Source organism: Phragmites australis, chromosome 22, assembly GCF_958298935.1.
Source record: "Phragmites australis chromosome 22, lpPhrAust1.1, whole genome shotgun sequence".
Lineage (NCBI taxonomy): Eukaryota > Viridiplantae > Streptophyta > Magnoliopsida > Poales > Poaceae > Phragmites > Phragmites australis.
In genome coordinates this window covers 16,288,551-16,311,709 of record NC_084942.1, presented here as the reverse complement: position 1 = coordinate 16,311,709, position 23,159 = coordinate 16,288,551, and the positions used below count along the sequence as shown (strand labels likewise).

The following is a 23,159-nucleotide window of genomic DNA, read 5'->3' as shown; positions in this document are numbered from 1 at the left end:
TCATTCTCATGGTACTGCTACGGTGTCTGGTCAGCCTCGCTAACCACCAACTTCAAAAATTCTTGATCCCGCCACTCTGCAGGAACTGGAGCATTAGCCTCCTCATCAGACGAATCCCCATCGGCAAGGCCTTCCTCCAACTTTTCAGCCTCCAAATCCATACCTTCAATGATGCTAGGGATGTGCTCCCCTTCATCAGCTACACCCATCGGCTACAGCTCTGGAACATCACCATCCTCCTCCCTGGACCCTACATTAGCCGCCTCTGACTCATCTTCCACTGCCTCACTTGGTCATGCTATTGCTTCTGCAGAGTTCACCTCATTTTGATCTTTCAAGTACGCCTCAGCTAATAAAACAAGCGGCAGGCCACGTTCGCAGCATATATCTACATACTGCCTCCAAGTTGATGTGGCTTCGATGGGAACAAGCTCACCAATGTATCCCTGACTAGCACGGCTCAAAACAGATTTCAACTTCAGCTCATATTGCTGCGGATCCAGTTGGAAAAACCGCATGAGCTATTTGCATACACCCACAATAATCCTCTCATTAGCCTTACTAAGTCCCTTCATGACATGACAAAATCCAGAGAGATCTACCCCGTTGGGACCGTACCTAATATCACCCTCACCATAATATATCTGAAAAATTAATTTGTCTGCCATCCCTGGAAACACCCGCAAATATAACCCATGTTAAGATAACAAACTATATTTCTGAATATCGGATAAAATAGTTTTTAAATGGTACCCTTTGTTCGCAAATTATTATCAAATGTTGCCTCATACGTCCACAGGTACAAATAATATACTAAAAACTATATACTACAAATAACATATGGAAAATAATATACTAAAAATAATATACTAAAAATAATATTCTATATTTAACTGCTATCGTACCATTTTCTAACTAAATTTGACAATTTTCTAAATCCTAGGTCATAAATGTCTAAAATCTATGTCATATACTACTACTGAACTAATTAACAAAAATAAAAAGGAAAAAATAATTACCTGAACTTTTTCTTCAAATCCACAGCCCAAATGCAGCAGGACTTCGCCGACCTCTCTTCCTCCCCTCCCCTCTCCTCTCCTCTCCTCTCCTCTCTACTTCCCTCTCTTCTCAAATTTCATTTTTTTCCGAATTTTATGAGTTTTTTTTTCCATTTTTTGGGCTATTTATAGCCGAGAGGGCGCGGGGGCTGCTGCGGCGCGGCGGGGTGGGCGGAGCCCTTACCGCCCCCTCCGCCCCCCGAGAGGGCGGTAAGGAGCTCTTCCTGCCCCCTCAGGGGGCGGTAAGCACAAGGGCCGGGCGGGAAGGCCCCAGCCACCCTCTGAGGGGGCGGGTAGGCCTACCGCCCTCTCAGAGGGCTGCGGGTGCCTAGTTCTGTAAATATTTTTTCCCGTAATCTATTTATTTAAATTTTAATTAAAAAAATATATAAAAAAAACTCTGTTTGGGACAACTTTTTTAAGGAGCTTTTTTAGAAGCAGCAGTCTGAAGAATCCACTGGCTGAAGAAACTGGTCGTTTAGTAATCCTGATTTTTTTAAGAGAGATGTCTGTTCTGAGTGTGTAATGACTAATATGCCCTTGAATAGTATGATCACTCAATAAAATTGGACATGATACTTCGTTCGACAGTAACACAAGACATTTGTTCTTGACAAACAGGAGCATTGCACTTCAATGATACTAGAGGGAACTTCATAAGATCAAAATCTATATTCTTTTACATAAGATTGAAACAAATGAACACAACTATGGAGAGAACTTGAGGGTGTAGATAATTTGGCATCAGATTTCATCGTTAATTTGGTTGTAACCGAGTGCAAAGATAGCCTCAGGTCTGAAACAGAGAAATAGCTGTGATGCCAGGCTAAAAGAACACCACCTCTATTTCTTTGTGCTGGCAAGAAACATTTGTCGATGAATATTCAGATAACATAAAATTTCAGTATCTCTGTCACACATCTCCCTTGGATTATGTTCACCATCTCATTATTTCTGCCATAGGAACAAAATTGCAGTTCATTCATGTTCACCATTGATTTGCTACAAATTCATTTGCTACCACAAGTCGTTGAAGTTCTCTCTGAAGTGAAAGAACAGGTATTCATGTCAAAAATCAAAATAGCAGACAACATGTCTTCTGCACATCTCCTAGGTCTAAAATAGGTCTTGCAACTGGCGCAGTTTGGCATTTGAAAACATATTACTACCGATTTGCTATCCGTGTATCTTAATTGATGTGCAGACATTAGTATATGGTATATTGGTAGCGATGCTCTTTTCCCCATACGATCTCAGTGCTCAAACAAGTCATATGTAATTCTGACAGAATATAAAGAAGAGACGATGAGATTTGCTCAAATGATTGTTCGAGATTTTCCATGTTCAAGTACACATGTTTAATTAACGAAATCCAAACAGAAGAAACTAATCCTGGAGCGATGAAGTAGCAGCACCTCATTTCCTGCTCTGCTGCACCTAGTGTTGCTGCTTGTGCAGCTGTGCGGACGCGATGTCCAGCATGGACCTCACCTTGGTCACGGCCGCGGTTTTCTCCGGCCGACGGGTAGCTCCCCAGCGCCACCTGTAGTGACCGCATGGCCACGTCCGGCCCTCTGGCCACCCGGTACAGTGGCAACCTGGAAGAAAACGCGGCCACATCGTGGGGCCTGAGCACTAGAGCAGCTTGTGCCACCAGATCTCTAATCCTCCATAAGCAGCAGATCCAAATCAGGTGCTCCCCAAAGATTCCTCTCCCTAGATCTCGTTTCCTTGGGGGCGACGAGCACGTTAGTGGCGCGACAGCGGTGATCGACGAGGTCGTCGGGGGATCCATCGATTTGGGGAGCGATCGCCACCCTAATCCCCTCTCTCCCGTGAGGAGGCAGAGCGAGAGACGAGGGGTGAAACCTAATCGCCGCCGCAGCAGAGAGGAGACGGGTGAACTCTATGCGTGTGGGGCGCGGGAGGATCGAGTACGAAGGGGGCAACCGAAGGGGTATATCAGTGACAATTGCGGGTACATAACTTCAAATTATGGGCGCACTATTATATTTTAGCTCCGCAAAACCATGGCTCGCCCCTAAGTGGGTGGGAGTGATTTTTGCTTTTAAGGTCTTTGTTCATAGTCAAAACTTGTCATGGTTTATTATCCTTAAAGTTAGTTAGGTTTGAACAGTTTAGATATCTGTTTGGTTCATAGTTATAATTATGGTAAGATTCTCTTACTGCTGCTATGGTCTCATGCGTTAGTGACTCAACAAAATATGATAAAATTCTCTTAGAAGTGTTAAAGTGTGGTAAAGATTTTGATCGACTACTTTAAACGAGTGTGGTAAAAAAATATGACAAATAATAACAATGTTAGTATATGAACTAAACATACCTTTATTGCAACGAGAACAAACAAACTGAAGCGCCCCAGGTTATCTCCGATGCTTAAAACCATTATTATACCAGTCCATGGGTCAGTCGCTGGAAATAAGAGTCTTACAACAGGTATTATCAATGCCATACAACACGAGGGACAGTGAGCATAATCCACCATCCCAGCAATAAGTACAATACTAAGCTTAAGAGCATTAAAGAAAGGGTCCATGACAACAGAGTACACAGCAGAGACAGCATGACGAACACGTCACTCCACAGGCAACTCGGGTGCGGACGCGACCGGGCCTACTTGTTGGCCTCACCGTCTGCCTCGGTGAAGTCCGGGTCGTCCTCTAAAAGCACACGCAAGGGTGAGTACAAGAGTACTCAACAAGTCCTAACCCTTGCCCTACGACAGGGTTATGAATACATGCATAAGTAGATGACAAGGAATAAGCTGTATGGTTAAATTTTGCAGAAAGCTAAGTTGTACACATGCATGGTTCAATTTATGTAAAACAGTTTACGTAAACGACATCGGTAATAAAAATGGTTGTCCAAATTTTATTGTTGCTGGACACCCCATCCTCGGCAACCCACGGCACAGGGCCGGACCTATATTCCAAAACAGGGCATACCCAGCCCACTCACTCACAAGGAATACGCACGCAACCCACGCTAGTTGCTGTGAGCGAACCATAGTTCGTCAATGACTGCGGACACGGCTATTCGAATAGTTTTACCTCTGCAGAGTTGTACACTTTACCCATAAGCTGAGCTCGACAACAATCCACCGCTGTGGAAGCGCGACTCAACAAAGCCATTACCCATAACAGCATTATCAAACTAGTCGCCTACGGGAGCTAACCAGGGGTTCATGACCTTAAGCTAGGCCTCCAACCGGGTCGCCAAGCCTGCACCGCCTGCACCTGCTCCATGGTTCCCCGCTGCACAACTGTCTCCAGACGGTAGTAGACTAGCTGGGGGAATTAGACTAAGCCCTGCCCATACAGGGTCGAGTGGTTGTACTGTATCGACTAGGTAGGAAGTCACATCAACTCGGTCCTTAAACGAACCAGGGCAAACACCTCCACATGGAGTCTGCTCCACGGGCAGCACTCCTCCCGAAGCCTATCATACCGACAGCACTCCGACTCCCTAGGTATTCCCGAAGGAACTCAGATTTGCCCCGATTCTAACCCCAACTCAGGCATTTATTATTATCATCTAACAAGGTTTTACCCATCCATAAACCACACAACACCAACACTAAGTTTTACACCTCTTTAAAAGCTAGATGTGATTAAGTATGAAGTCATGGTAGAGGTTATCGTTCCTAAGCATGCTATTACAAGGTGATCGTGTAGGCATAAGTAAAGTATCCATGGCGAGATCCTAGGTTTACCAAGATTAATCTCACAGGATAGACACAAATGGCTGGCTATGCTACTTTAGGTCATAGCTAGATCAACAGTTTAAAATATGCCAACTAGTAATACTGCATGCATTTTATCGAAGTAAACGGCTGCTACGGGAGGAATTGATAAAACTGGGTTCAATATGATCAAAGGGAAATGGATTGAGACTTGCCTTCGTTGAAGTCCTCGAGGGGGTCCTGCTCGAACTCCTGGGTTCCTGGCACTTCCTCCTCCTCCTCGACGAACTCTCCGGCTTCTAAACGCGACATACAACAAGGCAAGCACACAATTAAATAAATAAGATATATAAATAAATTTTGGATAAATATGAAAATGGTATGAATAGATAGAACTCGAATTTAGGAGAATATTGGTGGATGAATTGTCGAAATCGGAGTTGGAACGAGAAATTTATGGGCTTTGGAAGTTCACCGGGAGTTTAGTTTGGGAAAAAGAGAAAAAGGGGAATATTCTTGGAATATTCCACCGAAATCTGGTATTCTGGAAAATTGGAAGAGTTACTGTGCCGCATTGTTTACTGGGCTTAGCTTTTGGCTTGCTGGGCTTGGCTCGGCTGGCCATTGGGCCGAAGTGACACCAGGCCGAGGCAGGCCTTTCGGCCATGGCAGCCTAATGCCGGCCTGGGGGCGATCGACGCCCCGGCCGAGTGATTCACGGGTGGCGCCGCCGTCTATTTGCCAGGACACGGCGGCGGTCTTGCCGGAGAACGGCCGGATTGGCCTTCCCGGCCGTCTCTCACGGCGGTGGGAACACCGGGAGAGAGAGGAGGGAAAGGGGAATCCATTTTTGCGTTGAACCGGGCGAGGAAAGGAGTGGAGGCGGTTGGTGGCGTGCCACCATGTGAGCGGCTCGGGTAGCTCGGTGGGTGGCTCGATGAGTGCATGGGAGGGGGAGGGAAGTGTGTTAGAGGGCGGCGGTAGGGCACGTGGTGCTTGACGGCCAACAATGGCGATGGTAGAGGGCTCGGTCGAGGAGATCGACAGGAGGCTTGGCTCGGTGGGAGAGAGAGAGAGACAGAGATTAGCGGGAGTGAGGGAGGGTAGGAAGGAAGAGAGGCTTGCCTCAAGGTGCCTGGGAGGTCGCGGTGGAGAGAGGCGGAGCTCGGGCGGCCATTTATAGGCGAGAGGGGAGGTGGGCTTCGCCGGCAACAGCACGGGGCAAGGATGGCTTAGCCGAGCTCGGTACAGGCAGCGTAATGGCGGCCGTAGGTGAGTGGTTTGGCGCGGCAGACTTCGTACACGCGTGCGCGGGCGCGCTGTCGCGGAGGCAGAGGGGGTCAAGGGCGAGAGGTCGACACGGCGGTGTACCGGTGGCCGGCTTCCCTGGGCTCGGTCGCCGAACGTACCGCGGGGATGTGACGGGCTAGAGCAGGGGGGGGGGACGAGAGGACGGCACGGCGGCGCGGGCGCGCGCTGTGCGGCAGAGAGAAGGGGGGGGGGGTCACCAGTGTGCGGCTCAGCGGACGAGCTCCAGCACGGCGCGTACTGGCGTGCGGTCGCCAGGAAGAAGAGAGTTACACGGGCCGGGGAAGGAGGGGCGGCCCAGGGAAGAGGAAAAGGGCAGGCCGGGCCAAGAGAAGCGGGCCGGCCAGGTGGAAAAGGAAAAGAAGAAAGAAAAAGGGTGATGGGCCGGCTGAGAGAGTCTGAGCCCAAGAGAGGTGACAAGAGTTTTGAGATTTTGGAAAAAAAAAAGGAAAGACTTAATGGTTTTTGAATTGTTTTGGAAGAATATATTTGAATCAAATTTTGAAATTGATTTGGCCAAAATTGGGATGTTACACAAACAAAGAGAAACGCTTCCATAACAAGCTAAGAATCTGGTCGTTTGGTCATCTGTTCGCTTTTTTTTTTAGAAGTAGCCTCGAAGCGAAAACCAACAGACCTGAATCCCTCCTCTCAACTCTGAGACCCACAATCACAACACTCAATATTACATTTAAACAATAACACAAGAGACAAAATATGTAGGCACCAACATATTTTTTCTTTCTATCATAGTTACGGAAGGAGGAGCCTCTCGTACTTGTATAGAACTAGGTACCCCATGATAAGATTTAACATGAGCCCGTCAACATGACCACCGTTCCCCTCGTCTGATCGCCTACTGCTTGGCGCCATGCCACAAGCTGCTGCCACCAAAGCAGAAACGTGGATCAATGGCTTGATCAGTTAATCTCTCCTACTTAATTTTTTTTAATCCATGTATAGTCAGCTTTTTTTGCCCCCGCTCTTTATCCGCTCGATCGCGCATCCGTCCATTCGTCGATCGCCTGTCCGTCCTCCCGCACTCCCGCATGCTCCCAAACCCTAGCACCAGACCTCCTACTCCTTCGTCTGCTACCAGATCACCTACCGCGCTGCCGCTCATTCACCAACCACCGTGCCATCGTCCCGGTTCCCTGGCCGTCGCGCCGCTGTCTCAGTTCCCCGACCACCGCGTCGTCGTGCGCCCGCGCTCTCTGCCATATCGTCACTCGGCCTCCTCGACCATGACGCTCTTAGGTTCTGCTCAGGCCGCCACATGCCCACATCTGGTGAGGGGAAGGGGTGCTTGTCGCTGCATTTGCAGAGAAGGAGTGCCTGTTGCCGCATCTAGAGAGGAGATGGAGGGCCTGCCACTCTCCCCGCCGTCGGTGTCTCCGACTGCAACTCCTCCGCCACAGATCTAACCATTTAATGCTCCTCTGATCTGAGAGCACTAGAGCCAGAGGGAACAGACAGGGATGGTGGGGGACGAGTGGGATCAATGGGTACCTGAACGCGATCCTGGACAATGGCACGATCGCGGGTGGAGGAGGAGGGGGAGGGGGAGGGGCGGCGGGGACCCAAGGTCGCCGGTGGGGGGGGGGGGGGGCGTCACCGAAGGCACCGACGAGCCCCCACGACCCGCACATGAACTTCAACCCGACACACTACTTCGTGGAGGAGGTGGTGAATGGCGTTCACGAACACGAGAGCAACCTACACCGGACGTGGATCAAGGTCGTCACCACCCGCAACGCTCGCGAAGAAGCAGGTCTGAATTACTATTTCTCAGTTACCACGGCTTTTTTAAGTTCTCGTCTCTGAATTTGTTGTATTTCTCTCCCCAATCTTTGTCTCTTTACAAGTATCTTTTTTTCTCGCGTCTCTTTTGATTTCCTGTTGTTTGGTGCCTTGGTGGTCCTCTCTGTGCCCTTAGTTTGGAGTATTCTTGTCTCTGGAGGGAGATGCATGTGTAATTAAAGTTCGTCCTGCATAAATGAATTATCTGAAAGAGATTCTGATCATTGCTTATGAACGCTTGTCTACGAACAACATTGCTTAATTGATGTGTTGTGCTTTCAGAAATTCAGAAATGTGTACTTAACTGGTGTCACATATATATAAAAAAGTCTTCCTTAAATTTGAGTTGTGTTTCCCCTGTCTACTTTTATTCATATAAAAAATATGATCTCTGTAGCGTGGTAGCCTGCACCATGACAGTTACGATCTACTCATGGTGTCAAAAGTGGCCGTTGAGTTTGCTTTCCCTTTTCCTTTTGAATTGGACTGGACAGCACCTAGGCATCTAGCCAAAGTCACGGTTTTGCCGGTGAGAACAGACAATTATGCTTGTTTGTGTTGAAATTCTTCATTTGCTGATGCTTCTGAATTTTTGGTGCGAGCAGCTGGAGCTGGAGGGCATCCAGAGGATGTCCGCACGGAGGAAGGAGCAGGAGTAGGTGCACCGCGAAGCGACTGGAGACCTCGCAGAGGACCTGTTGTAAGGCGAGAAGGGGGACACCCTCAGCGAGCTGGCACCAGTAGAAATTGCAAAGAAAAAGTTCCAGAGGAACTTCTATGACCTCACTGTCCGGTTTGACGAAAATAAGGGGAAGAAGCTTTACATTGTGCTCATCAGGTCTGATATAGTTTCCAAACTGGTCCCAAAACCTGTAGACCGCGTTCTGTCTACTCTAGGAGATATTATAAATGCAAGCTCACAGTTATCTAATTTGAAGCAAGGTACATCCATCGTTCTTTATCTGAGGTTAATGTTTCTACATCTACCACTGATTAAGTGATATATCTGAATGTTTACCCATCACTCTTCATTTGGAGCAGCATCTTTGCCTTCTGAATCTCTTTGGCACACTTTAGGAGATATTACAAATGTATGATCGCAGAGTTCTAATTTGTCGTATGGTACAATCCATCAGACTTTTCAATTAATGTGTTTGCTTTGGATAAATTAGCTAATGTAAGCTGTCGTTACATTTGTATGAATTGTACGCAGCATCTGATTCAGCTAGGGGTATTAGCCATTCTGCACGTCCTACTGTCAGGGGTGGGGGTCTCTCTTTTTAATACCACTGATGTATGGTAGCAGTCACATGTTCTTACAACTCCGCCGTCGAACCTTAAACAAGGTACATCCAATATATATCCAGTATATGTAAATATTTCAATATAAAAATACATACGATTTAGTAATTTTAAGAACATATAACTCCTTTCTGCATATCTGGATTCAAAAATATCAAGGTTTGGTTCACCCTTCCCCCTACATTCAAGCTGAGAAATGAGGTAGCATTTGTAGCAGCTGCTGAGATGACCAGGCACCATTTCCCTGCAAGGGAAGAGTAGAGATGAGGTGTGTGTTTTTCGTCTTTTTTCTTTGATCTTGTCTAAACTATTTGTCCGGTAAGCAATCTTTCTCCTGTATACTCTATTCTCCTTTTCTTTTCATGTTGCTTCTATGTCTTATCTGATTTTAATTAGTCTGTCTCAATCAAATTAGTTTCCTTGCGGGTTAGGAAGGAGAGAATCAAAGAAATGAGGTAGCATGTGTAGCAGCTGCTACCAGGATGAAGAGAGACACCGTTTCCCTGGAAAGGAAGAGCAAAGATATGGTGGTTTTTAATTGTAGCTTCAGTTAGAATTTGAATTTTTATAATAAGATTATGTTGATTTATAAACTTACGAATATATTTTTTAATCATATATCATTTGTGATGGATTGAACTTGCTACCGGTTTATTGTTTTACGGCACTCAATCAATACCTCATGGAAATTTTTAGCCCCGTTATAACACATGAGTAGATAACTACTCCAATTAGTTTTTGTTTTCTATATTTTCTGTATTTTTTATGATATTTTTTAATTGTTCGACAGGCTGGATTTTCTCGGTCTCTCCATCCTCATCCCAAATAGCAACCGAACCTGCCATGTATTTACTCCCGGCGTGAGTTACGATCCACCATCAACCAAATGAGCCCGAAGAAATTCTAGTGCTGCTCCGAGAATCACCTTTTGAGGCAGTGATAGAGGCATGACGGTATAACTTATTTTTCATGGTTAAAATCGTGGTACCCATTATTTATACGTAAGCAATTGTTTTAACAGTTTTATTTATTGGCTTGTGATTGTGATAGCGTAAAAGAAATTCTGGCGCTGCCTCAATAAAAAAATGCACCGCCGGTTCATCAGTGAAATTCTGGTGTGATTTTCTGACTTCACACAGTTGAAGTTAGGGCACTGTAACTGACTTCAAACACGCTTATTCTGATCAGCATTATGATAAATAGTAACTTTGTACAGTGTTTAACTGTTTTTTATGTAACGCCAGACACATTTTTACTGTTGTTCTATGACTGATCCAAATCCCGGACGGAGTTCCACAGTCCACTTCTTCTCCCTCCAATGCTCTCCTCTGACCTCTCCCCTCCCCTCCTCTCGTCCCCCATGGAGTCCGACGCCGCCCAAAACCCTAACTCTAACCCATGTCCGCCGCCCATCTCGGCCTACTACCAGACGCGCGCTGAGCACCACGCCGTCGTGTCCAGCGACTGGCTCGCCCACGCCGCCGCCGCCGCCGCCTCCCCCGGTGCCGATGCTGCCGCAGCGGCGGCGGACGCCGAAGCTCCTCCCCCCTCCCCCGGGAGCGGCGGCGTGATCGAGGAGTTCAACTTCTGGCGCCGCAAGCCCGAGGCCGCTGAGGCGGTGGCCGCCATCATGGCGCTCGCCGCCGTCATCCGCTCCAGCAGGGCCACCACCATTATGGAGCTCGAGATCGAGCTCAAGAAGGCCTCCGACAAGCTCAAGGTCCATAACCCAGCCACTCCACCTGCTCCATGATGCTATTCTGTTTCTTCTCCCAATTGATGTACTAGTGTATAACTGTATATTTGTTGTGATCAACATGATTCCTTGAGCATTTCTTTCCTTCTTGGCGCCATTAGCTCATCACTTGATGAACTACTAGCGTTGTCATTAGGCAGGACTGTAGATTGGAATTCTGTTTACCGGTGGTTCAGACCTTTAGGCTTTAGCTTTCCTGGCCGTATTGTTTTAGCAGCATAATCTCATGATTTTTGTAAGAAATGAATCTGTATTCTAGATGGCTTAAATCTGTTACTAAAACGGAAGTTTACAGTTCTATTAGTATGTGCAAATAGGATTTTACATTTAGATGGTGAACTAGGAACTTATGGAATTTCAATTTCTACTGTTTCTTAATAACTTCCATGATCTGAACTATTCCACTTTGTTGTGTAGAAAAGCCAATACTTGTTTATATCAGCTGGAATTCAGTTTCTACTGTGTCAATGGATACTATGCTTTGAATTATTCCACTGACTTTGTTGTGTCGAAAAAGCTAATATTTGATATTTAAATCATTTTCAATACAAAAAGCTCTTATGCTGCTTTTTTTTTTTTTTGTGATGTCTTCTTGCTACTCATGGTTACCTGAACCTTGGAGTGCATGACGTGCTTTTGTCAAATCACGAACCTTACTGATTTCTAATTTGTGTTACATGCACAAACATGCCTTCACCATGGATTTTTCACTTTCGTGCTTTGTTGATTCCTGCTGCAAATCTGCAATATATTTTCTCAAGTCATATTGACTCAGCTTTGATTGATTCAGAGTGGATGCCATGCCATGATTTATTGACTGGGCAAACCTTATGTGGTTTTTAAGGGAACTAACACTGAGAACATCGCTATTTTCAGTCCTGGGATGCTACTTCCATTTCTCTGTCTGCTGCTTGTGATTTGTTCATGCGGTTTGTAACAAGAACCTCACATTTGGAACATGAGAAGTTTGATGCAGCAAAATCACGCCTGATAGAGCGAGGAGAAAAATTTGGAGAGATATCCTTAAAGGTTATCCAGAACTTACCATCTTGTTTATGTATGAAATTTATGCCTTTTACTAATGCTGTGGGATGATGTTTATGTAGGCTCGTAAGACAATTGCAATGCTCAGTCAGGATTTCATTTCAGATGGATGTACAATACTGGTACATGGGTATTCCAGAGTGGTATTGGAAGTTCTAAAGCTAGCTGCATCAAATCACAAGCTTTTCCGGGTACTATGCACAGGTACAGTATGTAGTTGCAAGATGCGATAACCTTTTCCTACACAAATAGCTTGACGCACATGGAAGTGCTCTATGATGTGTTAATAATCAATAGTGGTGGTGATGGGAAGTAGTATATTCATTGCATGAAAGTGCATCATATTGGGTTCAAACTCAAATTTCTTTTCTATTTCTTTATGCTTATTCTGATCATTAGATGCGATTAGTTTAAAGTTGCATGAAATGCAATCATCATGATGCATAGCACTCTGCAATTTTGTGCCAACCTTTTCAGTAGCCCTTGTTTTGCTATTTGCTTCCCTCATGGCCAGTTATAACAATTACACATAGGCACTAGGCAGATGCCTGTGTATTGCTGCTGGACTTCATAGGAGTTTCATGGTACTTGAATAACGATCAAACTCGTATGCCACACTGAATATTCATGTATGAGGGGAGAGGAAGAGTCCTTTATATTGCAACTATTAATAAAAACTTGTGTCATCCATAATCAGTTTTTGAATTGCTATGGTTATTTTGATGATCTGGCCTAATGGTGTTCTTGCTTCTGGGATCAATATGAATCATCTATTACTCCATTAGTACTTTTGCAAATCACAAATTCTAACTCTTGTAATTTCTGATGTGTGTTTGTTATTTTATTCAACTGCAGAGGGCAGGCCAGACAGAACTGGTTTACGAATGTCAAATGAACTTGCAGCATTAGGCATCCCTGTTAAGGTGCTAATTGATTCAGCTGTTGCTTATTCCATGGATGAAATTGACATGGTATTTGTTGGTGCTGATGGGGTTGTTGAGAGCGGAGGAATAATTAATATGATGGGCACTTATCAGATAGCTCTTGTGGCACATAGTATGAACAAACCTGTTTACGTGGCAGCTGAAAGTTACAAGGTATTGTGTGCTATGATAATGTACTTCAATAATATTACTTTGCTCATGTTGATTTGCAAGCTCTTCCCTCATTACTTTTGGAATATAATTAAACTGGTAGTGAAATACAAAATGTGTTCTAGAACCTAATATATGGAATCTTCCAGAGAATGTTTAGAGAATAATTTCAGTAATTAGCCTGTTACATATTGTGTTGATGACTTGATGTTGAAACATTCTAATTGATAACCACATAAGTGATCAGTTCCAGAATGCACAGACAAGTTTATATATACCATGGTGTATTTTGATCGGCATTCAAACATGATGTTGCTGCATGCAATCAATCTTTGATGGTGTTGCCTATGGCTTTGTTACTTTTGTAGTTTGCTCGTCTATATCCCTTGGACCAAAAGGACATGACACCAGCTCACCGACCAATAGATTTTGGAGTCCCAGTACCTGATGGTGTGGAAGTTGAGACATCGGCAAGAGACTACACACCTCCGCAATATCTCACACTTCTTCTGACCGATCTTGGTGTTCTGACACCATCTGTTGTGAGCGATGAGCTCATCCAATTGTACCTATGATCTTTGCTACCAAGACTGTTGTCTCAGATGGTACATTGTACTCGTGTTGAATTCAGGGTTTTTACAGTCATTTTTGCCTTTACAGTACTCGTCCAATGTTTGGAAGAATTCTCATAACAGCTATGTAAGAGAAGATAACAGTTTTTTCGGACCATCCTTGTAGTTAGCTATAATTCTGGTAGTAACTAGGTAGTGAGATTGACGACTTGTTTTGTCCTTACCTGCTGTCATGGATTTGAACGAGTTTAAACTAACCTTGTATATCCTGACTCCCCCCTCCCCACTAAACTAGCTTTTACATTGCATCTCTACATAATATGCAATAATGCATCCAGGTACTTGGTCCAAGGACATTATTGATGATACAATCTGTCCTAGAGATATCGCGGCATTATCTCTAAATGGTAGAAGGCATGAAGGGACTGCAATTGACGCAAGAGGGCAGTATTGTGGGCTCCTGATACTGCATACGACCTACATATTTCTGCTGAATGCGGCAAGAAAGATGATGCACAGCATGCTGGAAGTGGAATGCACTTGTGGAACACGTACATTGTGCTCTTAGGTGAAATCCAAGAGCTGAGTAGTGGTAGTCTATGTAAGAAGATACACAAATTTTGTTGCTCATCATTATACCAAGCAAGCAAACCTGGATAATGTTTGCTCTTAATGAATGAAAGTTCTGCTCTTGGTTTAAAAAAAACTGCAGTGAGTGTATTAAATTGCTAACTGTCAATAAGCATTTTAATGTCAAGAACAATATCACTTTAGATAACACAGTAAGCATCTTCCAAGCCCTACAAACCAAAGATATTTCCAGTTTATACTGCTCTATTTATCCATGCAACATTTTCAGTGTTTGTCAGTGTGTACCGAATATGCATGAGAACAATATGTTGCTGCTACACATAGTAGGCTAATCAAGCTGCATGCAGCAAAATAAAGTAGAAGCATCAATAGTTTTTCTGTAATTTGGTTGCAATAATGTTTGTAAGACCAGATGTAAGAAATACAAAATAACTAATATTTCACAATTCATAAGTGGTCAAAGGAAAAAGCTGATTACCTCATCCGCTAACTTCTGGAGGCTCCTACGAAACTTAGCCAGATGCATCTGTCTTGCTGATAACTCCCCACTACCAGAGAAATCAGTTCTGTATAGGGCTGTGGCACTATCCACAACCATATGAGCAAACCTGCAGAAGTAAGATCCAATTTAGCAACACTGGAGATGGAAAACATTATAACCCAATATTATGATCATGCTTTTGAGGCAAAAGGCAAATGGAGTCCCAATGTTTGAGATTGAGAAATAACCAAGGTGTAAGCAAATCAGGATCTAAGTGGCTTTATGGCAGGAGGTAGAAACCTGATACATGCCCTGGTACTTGCTACTCTAGCATTATCATACAAAAATACTCATTGGGCTACTCCAGCAGGATCCTCCTATCTAAAGTAAATGTAAAAAATTTGCTCTGAGAGAGAGAAATTTGAATAGTACAAAACCAATGTGCCTATGTCGTATCTTGGCCATCATGAAGGTTAAAAGGTTTTAGTAAGGAAAACATCATTTGATACCCAACTAAAATTAGTAGCAAAGCACAGATAACCCAATACACGTGAAGATAATTTGGATGGCCGGCCTCTAACATGTCAACTCCTGAAGGTAATGTGGTTCACGAATTGAATAGCATCCTTTTTCTTGTGTTCACTGGGACCATTACTCAAATTTCTTAGTTATCTTACTTAGTGTTGATAGCTGCTTATTGATAGCAAGGATGTCACGGGCCTCAATCAGGGGGTTCTCCGGTGATGATCGGAGAGCATAGGTATGGCGGAGTGGTGGCCAAGGGCAGCTGGCTGCCTGGCGTCCAGTAGCCGTGGTGGTTGACCAGAGCGAAAAGGATAGGAGAAAGAGAGAATAGAGAGAGATAAGAATTGTTCTTGCTTGCCTCTATTCATCGGTTGGCTTCCTTTAAATAGGAGAGGCCCCTTACAATAAGAGAGTGTTTGAAAGGAAAGTCTAATTGGGGAAATAATAACCTTGCTGCAAGGAAACATATATCTGTTTGAAAGGAAATTAATATTCTAAACATAAGGAAATAGATAATTCTGCATGGGCTGAATATGGGAATCGATCCCTTGAGATCAGGGGGTTGCCGCACTTTCCTGGTGGCATTGGTGGCTGTAGGTGCGGCCCCACATGACATCTCTCCCGCCTCTGAAATAGGGATGTCAACGGAGAAATTTCCCGCGGGGAATGGGTAACCATCCCCGCCCCGATTGCGGGAATTTCCCTCGTCCCCGTCCCCGTCTCTGTCCCCGCGAGAAAATTCTCCCATCCCTGTCCCCGCGCGGGGAATGTATACCCGATGGGTTCCCCGTCCCCGCTACGTTAGCACGGTGAAGGGCCCGCTGGCTGACGGGCTTTGCTGGGTTGGGCTTTAGTTGGGCTGTTTCTTGCATATATGGGCTATGGGGAGCTTAAGAATTTCGGGGAATAGGCCCCGCGTGGAAACAGGGACGGGAGATAGGGAACAGTCCTCGCCCCCGCCATACCCGACAGGGGAGACTTTTCTCCCATTAAACCCCCCACGGGGGGAAAATTGGCCCCATCCCCATCCCCTAATAGGGGAATTCTCCGTAGGGGAACGGGATCGGGGTCCCGTTGACATCCCTACTCTGAAAGCCGCTCGTCCTCGAGCTGGAAGGCCAGAAAGCGACGAATGAAGTCGGCATGGTCCATCCAGGATGCATCTGCGGCTGTAGTGTTGGACTGTTGGTCCACTGGACGAGGAGTTGAAGGCCGTCCCAAGCGCGATGGGCTTTGAGCACCTTGGCCGGCTGGGGGCAGGCCCTGCCGTCTATGTTGCACGGTACGGGGATACGGATACGGGGATACGGATACGAGGATACGACATTTTCAAAAAACAGCAATACAGGGATACGGTAAACCCCAAATCCAATACTATAACCATAGCCGAATTGTGCATTACATAACAATATAACATAATAATATCATAGAAATATAGGATAAAGAAACATGCTAAGCTCATCAAGAAGTGACAAGAACTCAATTTTCCCCTCCTAATATCTCCTCCTCAAATTCAGAAGATCGAGAAGGAGGAATGAAGGAGCAGCAGCTGCTCCTTTCTTCCCCATTCTTGCTGTCGGCCTGAGCATAGCTGCTCATGGTGGCTCTTCCTCCATCCACCACTATTGCCACGACCACCTCAAATCGGTTCCCTGGGATGTGCTGCATCTTCCCCGCCCCTCCTCTGACTGAGCCCCGCGGCCGCTCGTCGCCAGAGAGCACGAACAGGGCAGTGCCATTGCACAGCACGTCTAGAGCTCTTCTACACCCATTGCGGAGAGCTGCGCCATGATCTCCTGAAGCCGACGGAGTATCCCCGAAGTATCCATGGAGTATCCCCGAAGTATCCCATTTATTTTGTATTTATTTTAAATCGAAAATAAGGGATACACGGGGATACGTGAATGGTGGGTGGCAAGAGTGGAATGTTGGTCCGAGGAGCCAAGCTGTGGCACTTCTTGAGAAGGCCGACATGAAAGACATCATGGATGCGCGCCGAGGGGGGAAGCTGCAACTTGTAGGCGACTTGGCCGATGCGCTGTGTAATCTAGAATGGCCCGTAAAAGCGTGGACCAAGCTTGCTGCGGCTGTGGGTAGAGATGGATGTTGCATGTTTGGTGAAGAAGGCGCAGCCACACCCAATCCCCGACATCGAAGACCACGTCGCGGTGGTTGGTGTTGTAGTGGCGCTTGTGGTGTTGTTGAGCCTGTTCCAGCTGGTCTCGAATCTCGGCCAGGAATTCATCACGGTCCCGAAGGAGCTGGTCGACCGTCGGGAGCTGGGTCGTGCCTTCTTGGCGGCCGCGCAGCGATGGGGGATCGCGCCCGTACACCACGTGAAAGGGTGACGTACACTTGAGGGTGCTGAAGGCGCGGTGACTGCGCGAAGGCCTCCTTTTTGAGTAGGCTAGTGAGGGGCGCTGCGAGCTTGCTGAAGCTCCATATGTACCTGTGGTAGTAGCCCGCCAAACAGAGGAAGGCGTGGACAATGCGCGCGGAGCGTGGGGTTGGCTAGTCTAGCACCACGTGCACCTTCTGCTCGTCCATTGCTACACGGGCTGCTAAGATGACGTCAGCATCACCTCTTTCGTCAAGTGTCCTAGGTAGCCAGTTGACTACTCACGAAAGAGCATTTGGAGCGCTTGAGGAAGAGGTGATGCTGACGTAAAGCGGCGAACACTTGACGAACGTGGCAGAGATGCTCGGACCAGGAGGCGTTGTAGATGAGGATGCCGTCGAAGAAGACGAGGATGAACCGACGAAGGAAGTCATCGAGCGTCTCATTCATCAAGGCCTGGAAGGTGGCTGGAGCATTGGTTAAGCCGAAAGGCATCACCAGGAACTCAAACAACCCCTCGTGTGTCCGAAATGCCGTCTTCTTGATGTCGGCGACGTGCATGAGCACCTGGTGGTACTCGGATCAGAGGTCGAGCTTGGTGAAGAACTTGGTGCCGCAGAGTTTGTCGAGCAGCTCGTCCATCACCGGGATCAGGAACTTGTCCTTGATCGTGGCGTCGTTCAAGGCGCGGTAGTCAATGCAGAAACGCCATGTCCCATCCCGTTTCTTGACGAGGAGGATGAGGGCCGAAAACGCCGACTCGCTGCGGCAGATGAGGCCTTGGCGGAGCATGTCACGGCACTGGTGTTCCAGTTCATCCTTCTGTAGCTAGGCGTGAATGTAGGGCCGGACGGGCACCGTGTCGATTCTTGCCTTGAGATAAATGCGGTGGCTGCATGTGCAGGTAGGAGGCCGGCTGGTTGGCTCCTGGGACAAGTCAGCATAGTCGTCTAGCAGTGTCAGCATCAAGTCGGTGTCGACATCAGCGATAGTGTGGAGACGCGATGGCCGGCCAGAAAGGCCGTGCCACAACACGTTGCGGGCTTCGCGGGTGAACATCATGGTGAGGGCGTTAAAGTCCCACACAATCGGCCCCAACGAGCCCAGCCATTGAACACCCAAGATGAAGTCGTAGCCCTCGAGCGGAATTGCGTAGCAGGGAATGACAAAATGCTCAGCGTCGATGATGATGGGCAGGGCGCGACAGACCCCTATGCTCGACACCCTGTCCCCGTTGGCGACGATGACACGCAAGCCTGAGCGGTGATGGAGCGTGACGCCCGTGCGCCACACGGCATCGTCCCGATGAAGTTGTGCGTGGTACCGGAGTCGATGAGGGCGGTGAAGCGTTCTGTGCTGATCGTGACGCGACCTTCATGGTCTGTCCGACACGCGGCTTGATCCCGGTCAGGGCCGCAAGTGAGATTGTTGGTGTCATTGTTGTTAGAACCGTCGGGGTTAGGGTCGTAGGGTGCGAGCTCCATGATGAAGAGGCACTTGAACTAGTGGTTGTGGCCGGGAACGAACTTCTCATCGCAGTTGAAGCAGAGGCCTTGATCGCGCTGTGACTGCATCTTGCCAGGTGTGAGAGTGCTCCAGGAGGATGGGGGGTCAGGAAGTGGTGCTCAGCTCAGCCCCCGCGCTTGGGCTGCCATGAGTGGGCGCGGGCTGGCTGAACGTGGGCGCTCGGGTCTCAGGACGAGGAGGGACGGTAGCACAATGCTCGTATGCTCGAGCAAAATTCGTGGCATCTTCCAGAGAAGTGGCACCCTAGAGCTCGACGTTAGTCCGTGTGGGGGCTCCTATAGTCCAGCCGTGAACAACTGGTCTTGTTGCCATTCGGAGAGGGGTCGGCGTGGCACAGTAGACCCATGAATTGTGTGCAGTAATCCGCCACCGATCCTAGTCGCCGGATATGCGCCAACTCGCCGAGGGGGTTGCTGCAGATGGAAGGTCCAAAGCGGTTGTCAACGAGCTCAACGAAACGTGACCATGTCGGAGTGCTGTTGTCACGTTCATAGCGGTGGAACCATAGCTAGCCACCGACGGTCAGGTGGTAGGAGGCAAACCAGACCTTCTCGTTCTCCAATGTTTGTTGGCCGTAGAAGAACTGCTCGCAGCGGTTTAGCCATGGCAATGAGTCGCCCTCGCTATCGAAGGTGGGAAAGTTGAGATGTTGAAGCGGGGCGCACTGCCCCGCGAAGGTCCCCTGATGTCAGGAAGGGCGCGTAGGGGCAGCAGCGGTGGTTGTTGCCCCCCCCCCCCCCCCCCGAGGCACTGGAGTCGAGGGAAGTACCAGTCATCTCCGCCAACGATCGGCTACGTGTGTGTGCTCCAGCCAGTTGATGGCGGTTGTATGGGCTTGCTGCTGCTGGTCGATGTCGTGGATGCGTCGATCGATGTGATCCATGGCGGAGCAAAGCACCTGCTGGCTAGCCAGTAGGTCGCGTAGCATCTCCTCGACGGATTGAGGCTCGTTTGAGGTGGACATGGTGCGGGAAGGGTGGAGGAACTTGGTCTCTGATACCAGGATGTCACAGGCCTCAATCAGGGGGTTCTCCGGTGATGATCGGAGAGCATAGGTATGGCGGAGTGGTGGCCGAGGGCGGCTGGCTGCCCGACGTCCAATAGCCGTGGTGGTTGATCAGAGCGTAAAGGATCGGAGAAAGAGAGAATAGAGAGAGAGATAAGAATTGTTCTTGCTTGCCTGTATTCATCGGTTGGCTTCTTTTAAATAGGAGAGGCCCCTTACAATAAGAAAGTGTTTGAAAGGAAACTCTAATTGGGGAAATAATAGCCTTGCTGCAAGGAAACATATATTTGTTTGAAAGGAAACTAATATTCTAAGCATAAGGAAATAGATAATTCTGCATGGGCTGAATATGGGAATCGATCCCCTGAGATCAAGGGGTTGCCGCACTTTTCTGGTGGCGCTGGCGGCTGTAGGTGCAGCCCCACATGACAAAACTAAGCATCCAGTAACCATTTTGAATATTATTCCTATCTTATTATTACCACCTCCCAAACACCAAGCAAAACCAAAGGAAGCAAGTGGAATTACATACTCCTTAAAATCAGGTACAATGTTTTTAGCAAATCTTAGTTTCTCACTGTTAGATCATATATGTCAAATAAAGGTCGCTAAATTGTAAATGGATGAACTTGCCTGGTCTCCACCATCATGGAAGCTGCTTCCAACAACAGTTTTGATTGATGATCAGTGTTATATGCTCTGGCATAAGCTACATTTTCCAGTACATTAGCACCATTCAAGCCAAATCTAAATAATAAAAAAATCTTATGTAACAGTTCGAGGATAAAACAGTAGAGAAACAAATAATAGTTTCAATTGCCATATCACCTGTCTGCTATCTGGAGGACTCTTCGTGGCCTGAACGTGCCCTCTGCATCAATATACAGAGCCTTTCCTTCGCCGCCACCTTGGTCCAATGGGAGCTGCAAAATCACTACCACATTTGCCAATCTTAAAAACAGTTACAAAACAAATGCGAACGGCGGACTGAGATATTTTCTGCACACCCTTAGTAAAAACTGTGGCATTATTTCAATTTGCAAACAAAGAGATTACTTGAGCATATCATTCTAGAGATTATGCTAGTATTAGGGTCATGGTAATGTGGTATATTAAAATTGACCTTTCAACGCAATACCTGACATGTGATACAGAGAGTGTGGCACAGCTGAGTCTTCCCAGAGCGAAATTCACCATAAATCTCTGTGATAGACCCTGTTTCTATTCCTCCTATTAAAGAATGAAAATATAATTACACTGTTTTGTTACTATACATCCTAATATCCTATACCGCAACTATGGCCTTAAGGCATTTATAAAATAACAATAGGCAGCAATACATTACCCTCCAAAATTTGATCAAGCTCTTTTGATCAAGTTGTAACTTGGATGATCTCAAGCCTCTGAGCATGAAGTTGGCTAGCGCTAGTAAATCCCAGTGGAACCAACTTGGAAGCTGTCAGATGAGTGAACATTTATGATTTACACGCAGAAATTTTGTTTTTATACAAAAAGAAATGCAACAATGTGCTCTATAATGGAAGCACACAATTGCTTGCCTGCTTCAATTATCTTATCGACTTTGGCTTCACTAATACCTTTAATTTGCAAAAGATCTTTCCTTGGAGAGTACGCTACAGATTCCACTGTGCAGAGACCAGCATCTTTGAGCTTTTTCACATCAAGTGCAGCTACTTCCAGATGCCTGCACAGCATATTTCACAATACTTTTAGAGATAATTCAGATAAGTAACTCTTTTTTTCCTAACAAGAAGATCCCCCATTCCCATTGAGATAACAGATTACATCCAGTTCAACAGTCTACTCAAGGCATTCTGCAAAGAAAGGTAGTGCACCCCACTGTCACAATGTCACTTTTCTCTGGGAAGTAGCAGTTTAACACTATAATTTCCGACATCAAGTTGGCTAATATAGATAAAGAAGTCCTTGGTAGGAGGCGAAAAGAGATTGCAGCTCTGGCTGATGTGCTTATAACAGAAATTATAAAGCTAAGCAATTGAATCATGGAAAGCAGATTTGCAGAGCCTATGGACATGATTTGCCTATGTGCATCTGTAATGCATAACATTTAGTTGTCAACAGATCATAACAGTTCAAATAATGTAGTACTGGTACCTCCTTTCTGCATTCAATTCATACAAGGCAAAACAATATCTGCAGCATCTCAGATTCCAAAGAACTGACGCAACAGATTACTGAATGATATATCTGCAGAGAGAAATTAAGCCAGCAGAAGCACATACTGGTGATAGCTACACTACATCTCGATCTGAACCCGCGAAAAAAAAGAAACAAAGAACTCGAATTGCGTAATCGCATACCAACTTGAGAAGAGGCCCAAGAAGTTAGGATTTGGTGGGGGTGTCGACACCAAAATCAGAGGGGAGAATCTACATTCGCTTACCATTTATGGAATTTGTGAGCAGAAAATAATAAAGAACTTGGGGATTGGGTGGAGCCAAGAATTCCCCAAGAAAAGGAACCGCGAAATTGGGAGAAACCCGCTTCAGTGCACCCAAAATTGGGACCACATCATCGATTAAACCATCGAATTCACGCGGTCTGGGTGAGCGCAAAAGCATCAAGAATCTAGGGTTTCACGGCCAAGAATCCATCAACGAAGAGACGATGGAACCATCCAAGAAACGCCGTTCTTGACGCCACACGCGGGGAGGGGAGCGTACCAAGACCTCGGAGCGGGGGTGATGGGGCACGGAGGGAGCCATACCTGGAGCTGCTCGATGGGGAAGGGCTCGTGCTCCGCCGCCTCCTCCTCGGCCGCCGCCTTCTGGTGCGCCGCGGATGACAACATGGGTCCACTGGCAGCGACGAGGTGGGTTGGTTTGGGCTCAAAGAGGGGCGAAGGCGCCAAAATTTATTCTGCTTCCTCTCGAGGGGCACATTCCTTTCTCCCGACAGTTTTTTTTTCTTTTCTCTACGGTGTAAAACACTAGTCAATTGTGTATCACATCTTTTTTTACTCTTCTTCTATCTAATAAAACCTTCTAAATTTAAATAATTTACTCACTTTTA

The 23,159-nt window shown here is 46.6% G+C and overlaps 1 protein-coding gene and 1 pseudogene across 1 annotated transcript; one reads left to right on the top strand and one right to left on the bottom strand.

Annotated features, from left to right (window-relative positions):
• Positions 1–8,980: 8,980 nt before the first annotated feature.
• LOC133905031 (DNA repair protein RAD51 homolog B-like) lies at positions 8,981–22,958 on the bottom strand (annotated as a pseudogene).
• Positions 10,423–13,901, top strand: LOC133905030 (uncharacterized). The gene is made up of 5 exons (XM_062346722.1): positions 10,423–10,891; positions 11,804–11,956; positions 12,034–12,175; positions 12,827–13,068; positions 13,434–13,901. Exons 1-5 carry the CDS (start codon positions 10,490–10,492, stop codon positions 13,638–13,640), a joined length of 1,146 nt encoding a protein of 381 aa, XP_062202706.1. The 5' UTR covers positions 10,423–10,489; the 3' UTR covers positions 13,641–13,901.
• Positions 22,959–23,159: the final 201 nt, after the last annotated feature.

Coding starts and splice junctions, on each gene's coding strand:
- LOC133905030 (XM_062346722.1), top strand. CDS start 10,490: ATGCTCTCCTCTGACCTCTCCCCTCCCCTCCTCTCGTCCCCCATGGAG. Junction 10,892..11,803: donor AGGCCTCCGACAAGCTCAAG/GTCCATAACCCA, acceptor CGCTATTTTCAG/TCCTGGGATGCTACTTCCAT. Junction 12,176..12,826: donor TTTCCGGGTACTATGCACAG/GTACAGTATGTA, acceptor ATTCAACTGCAG/AGGGCAGGCCAGACAGAACT.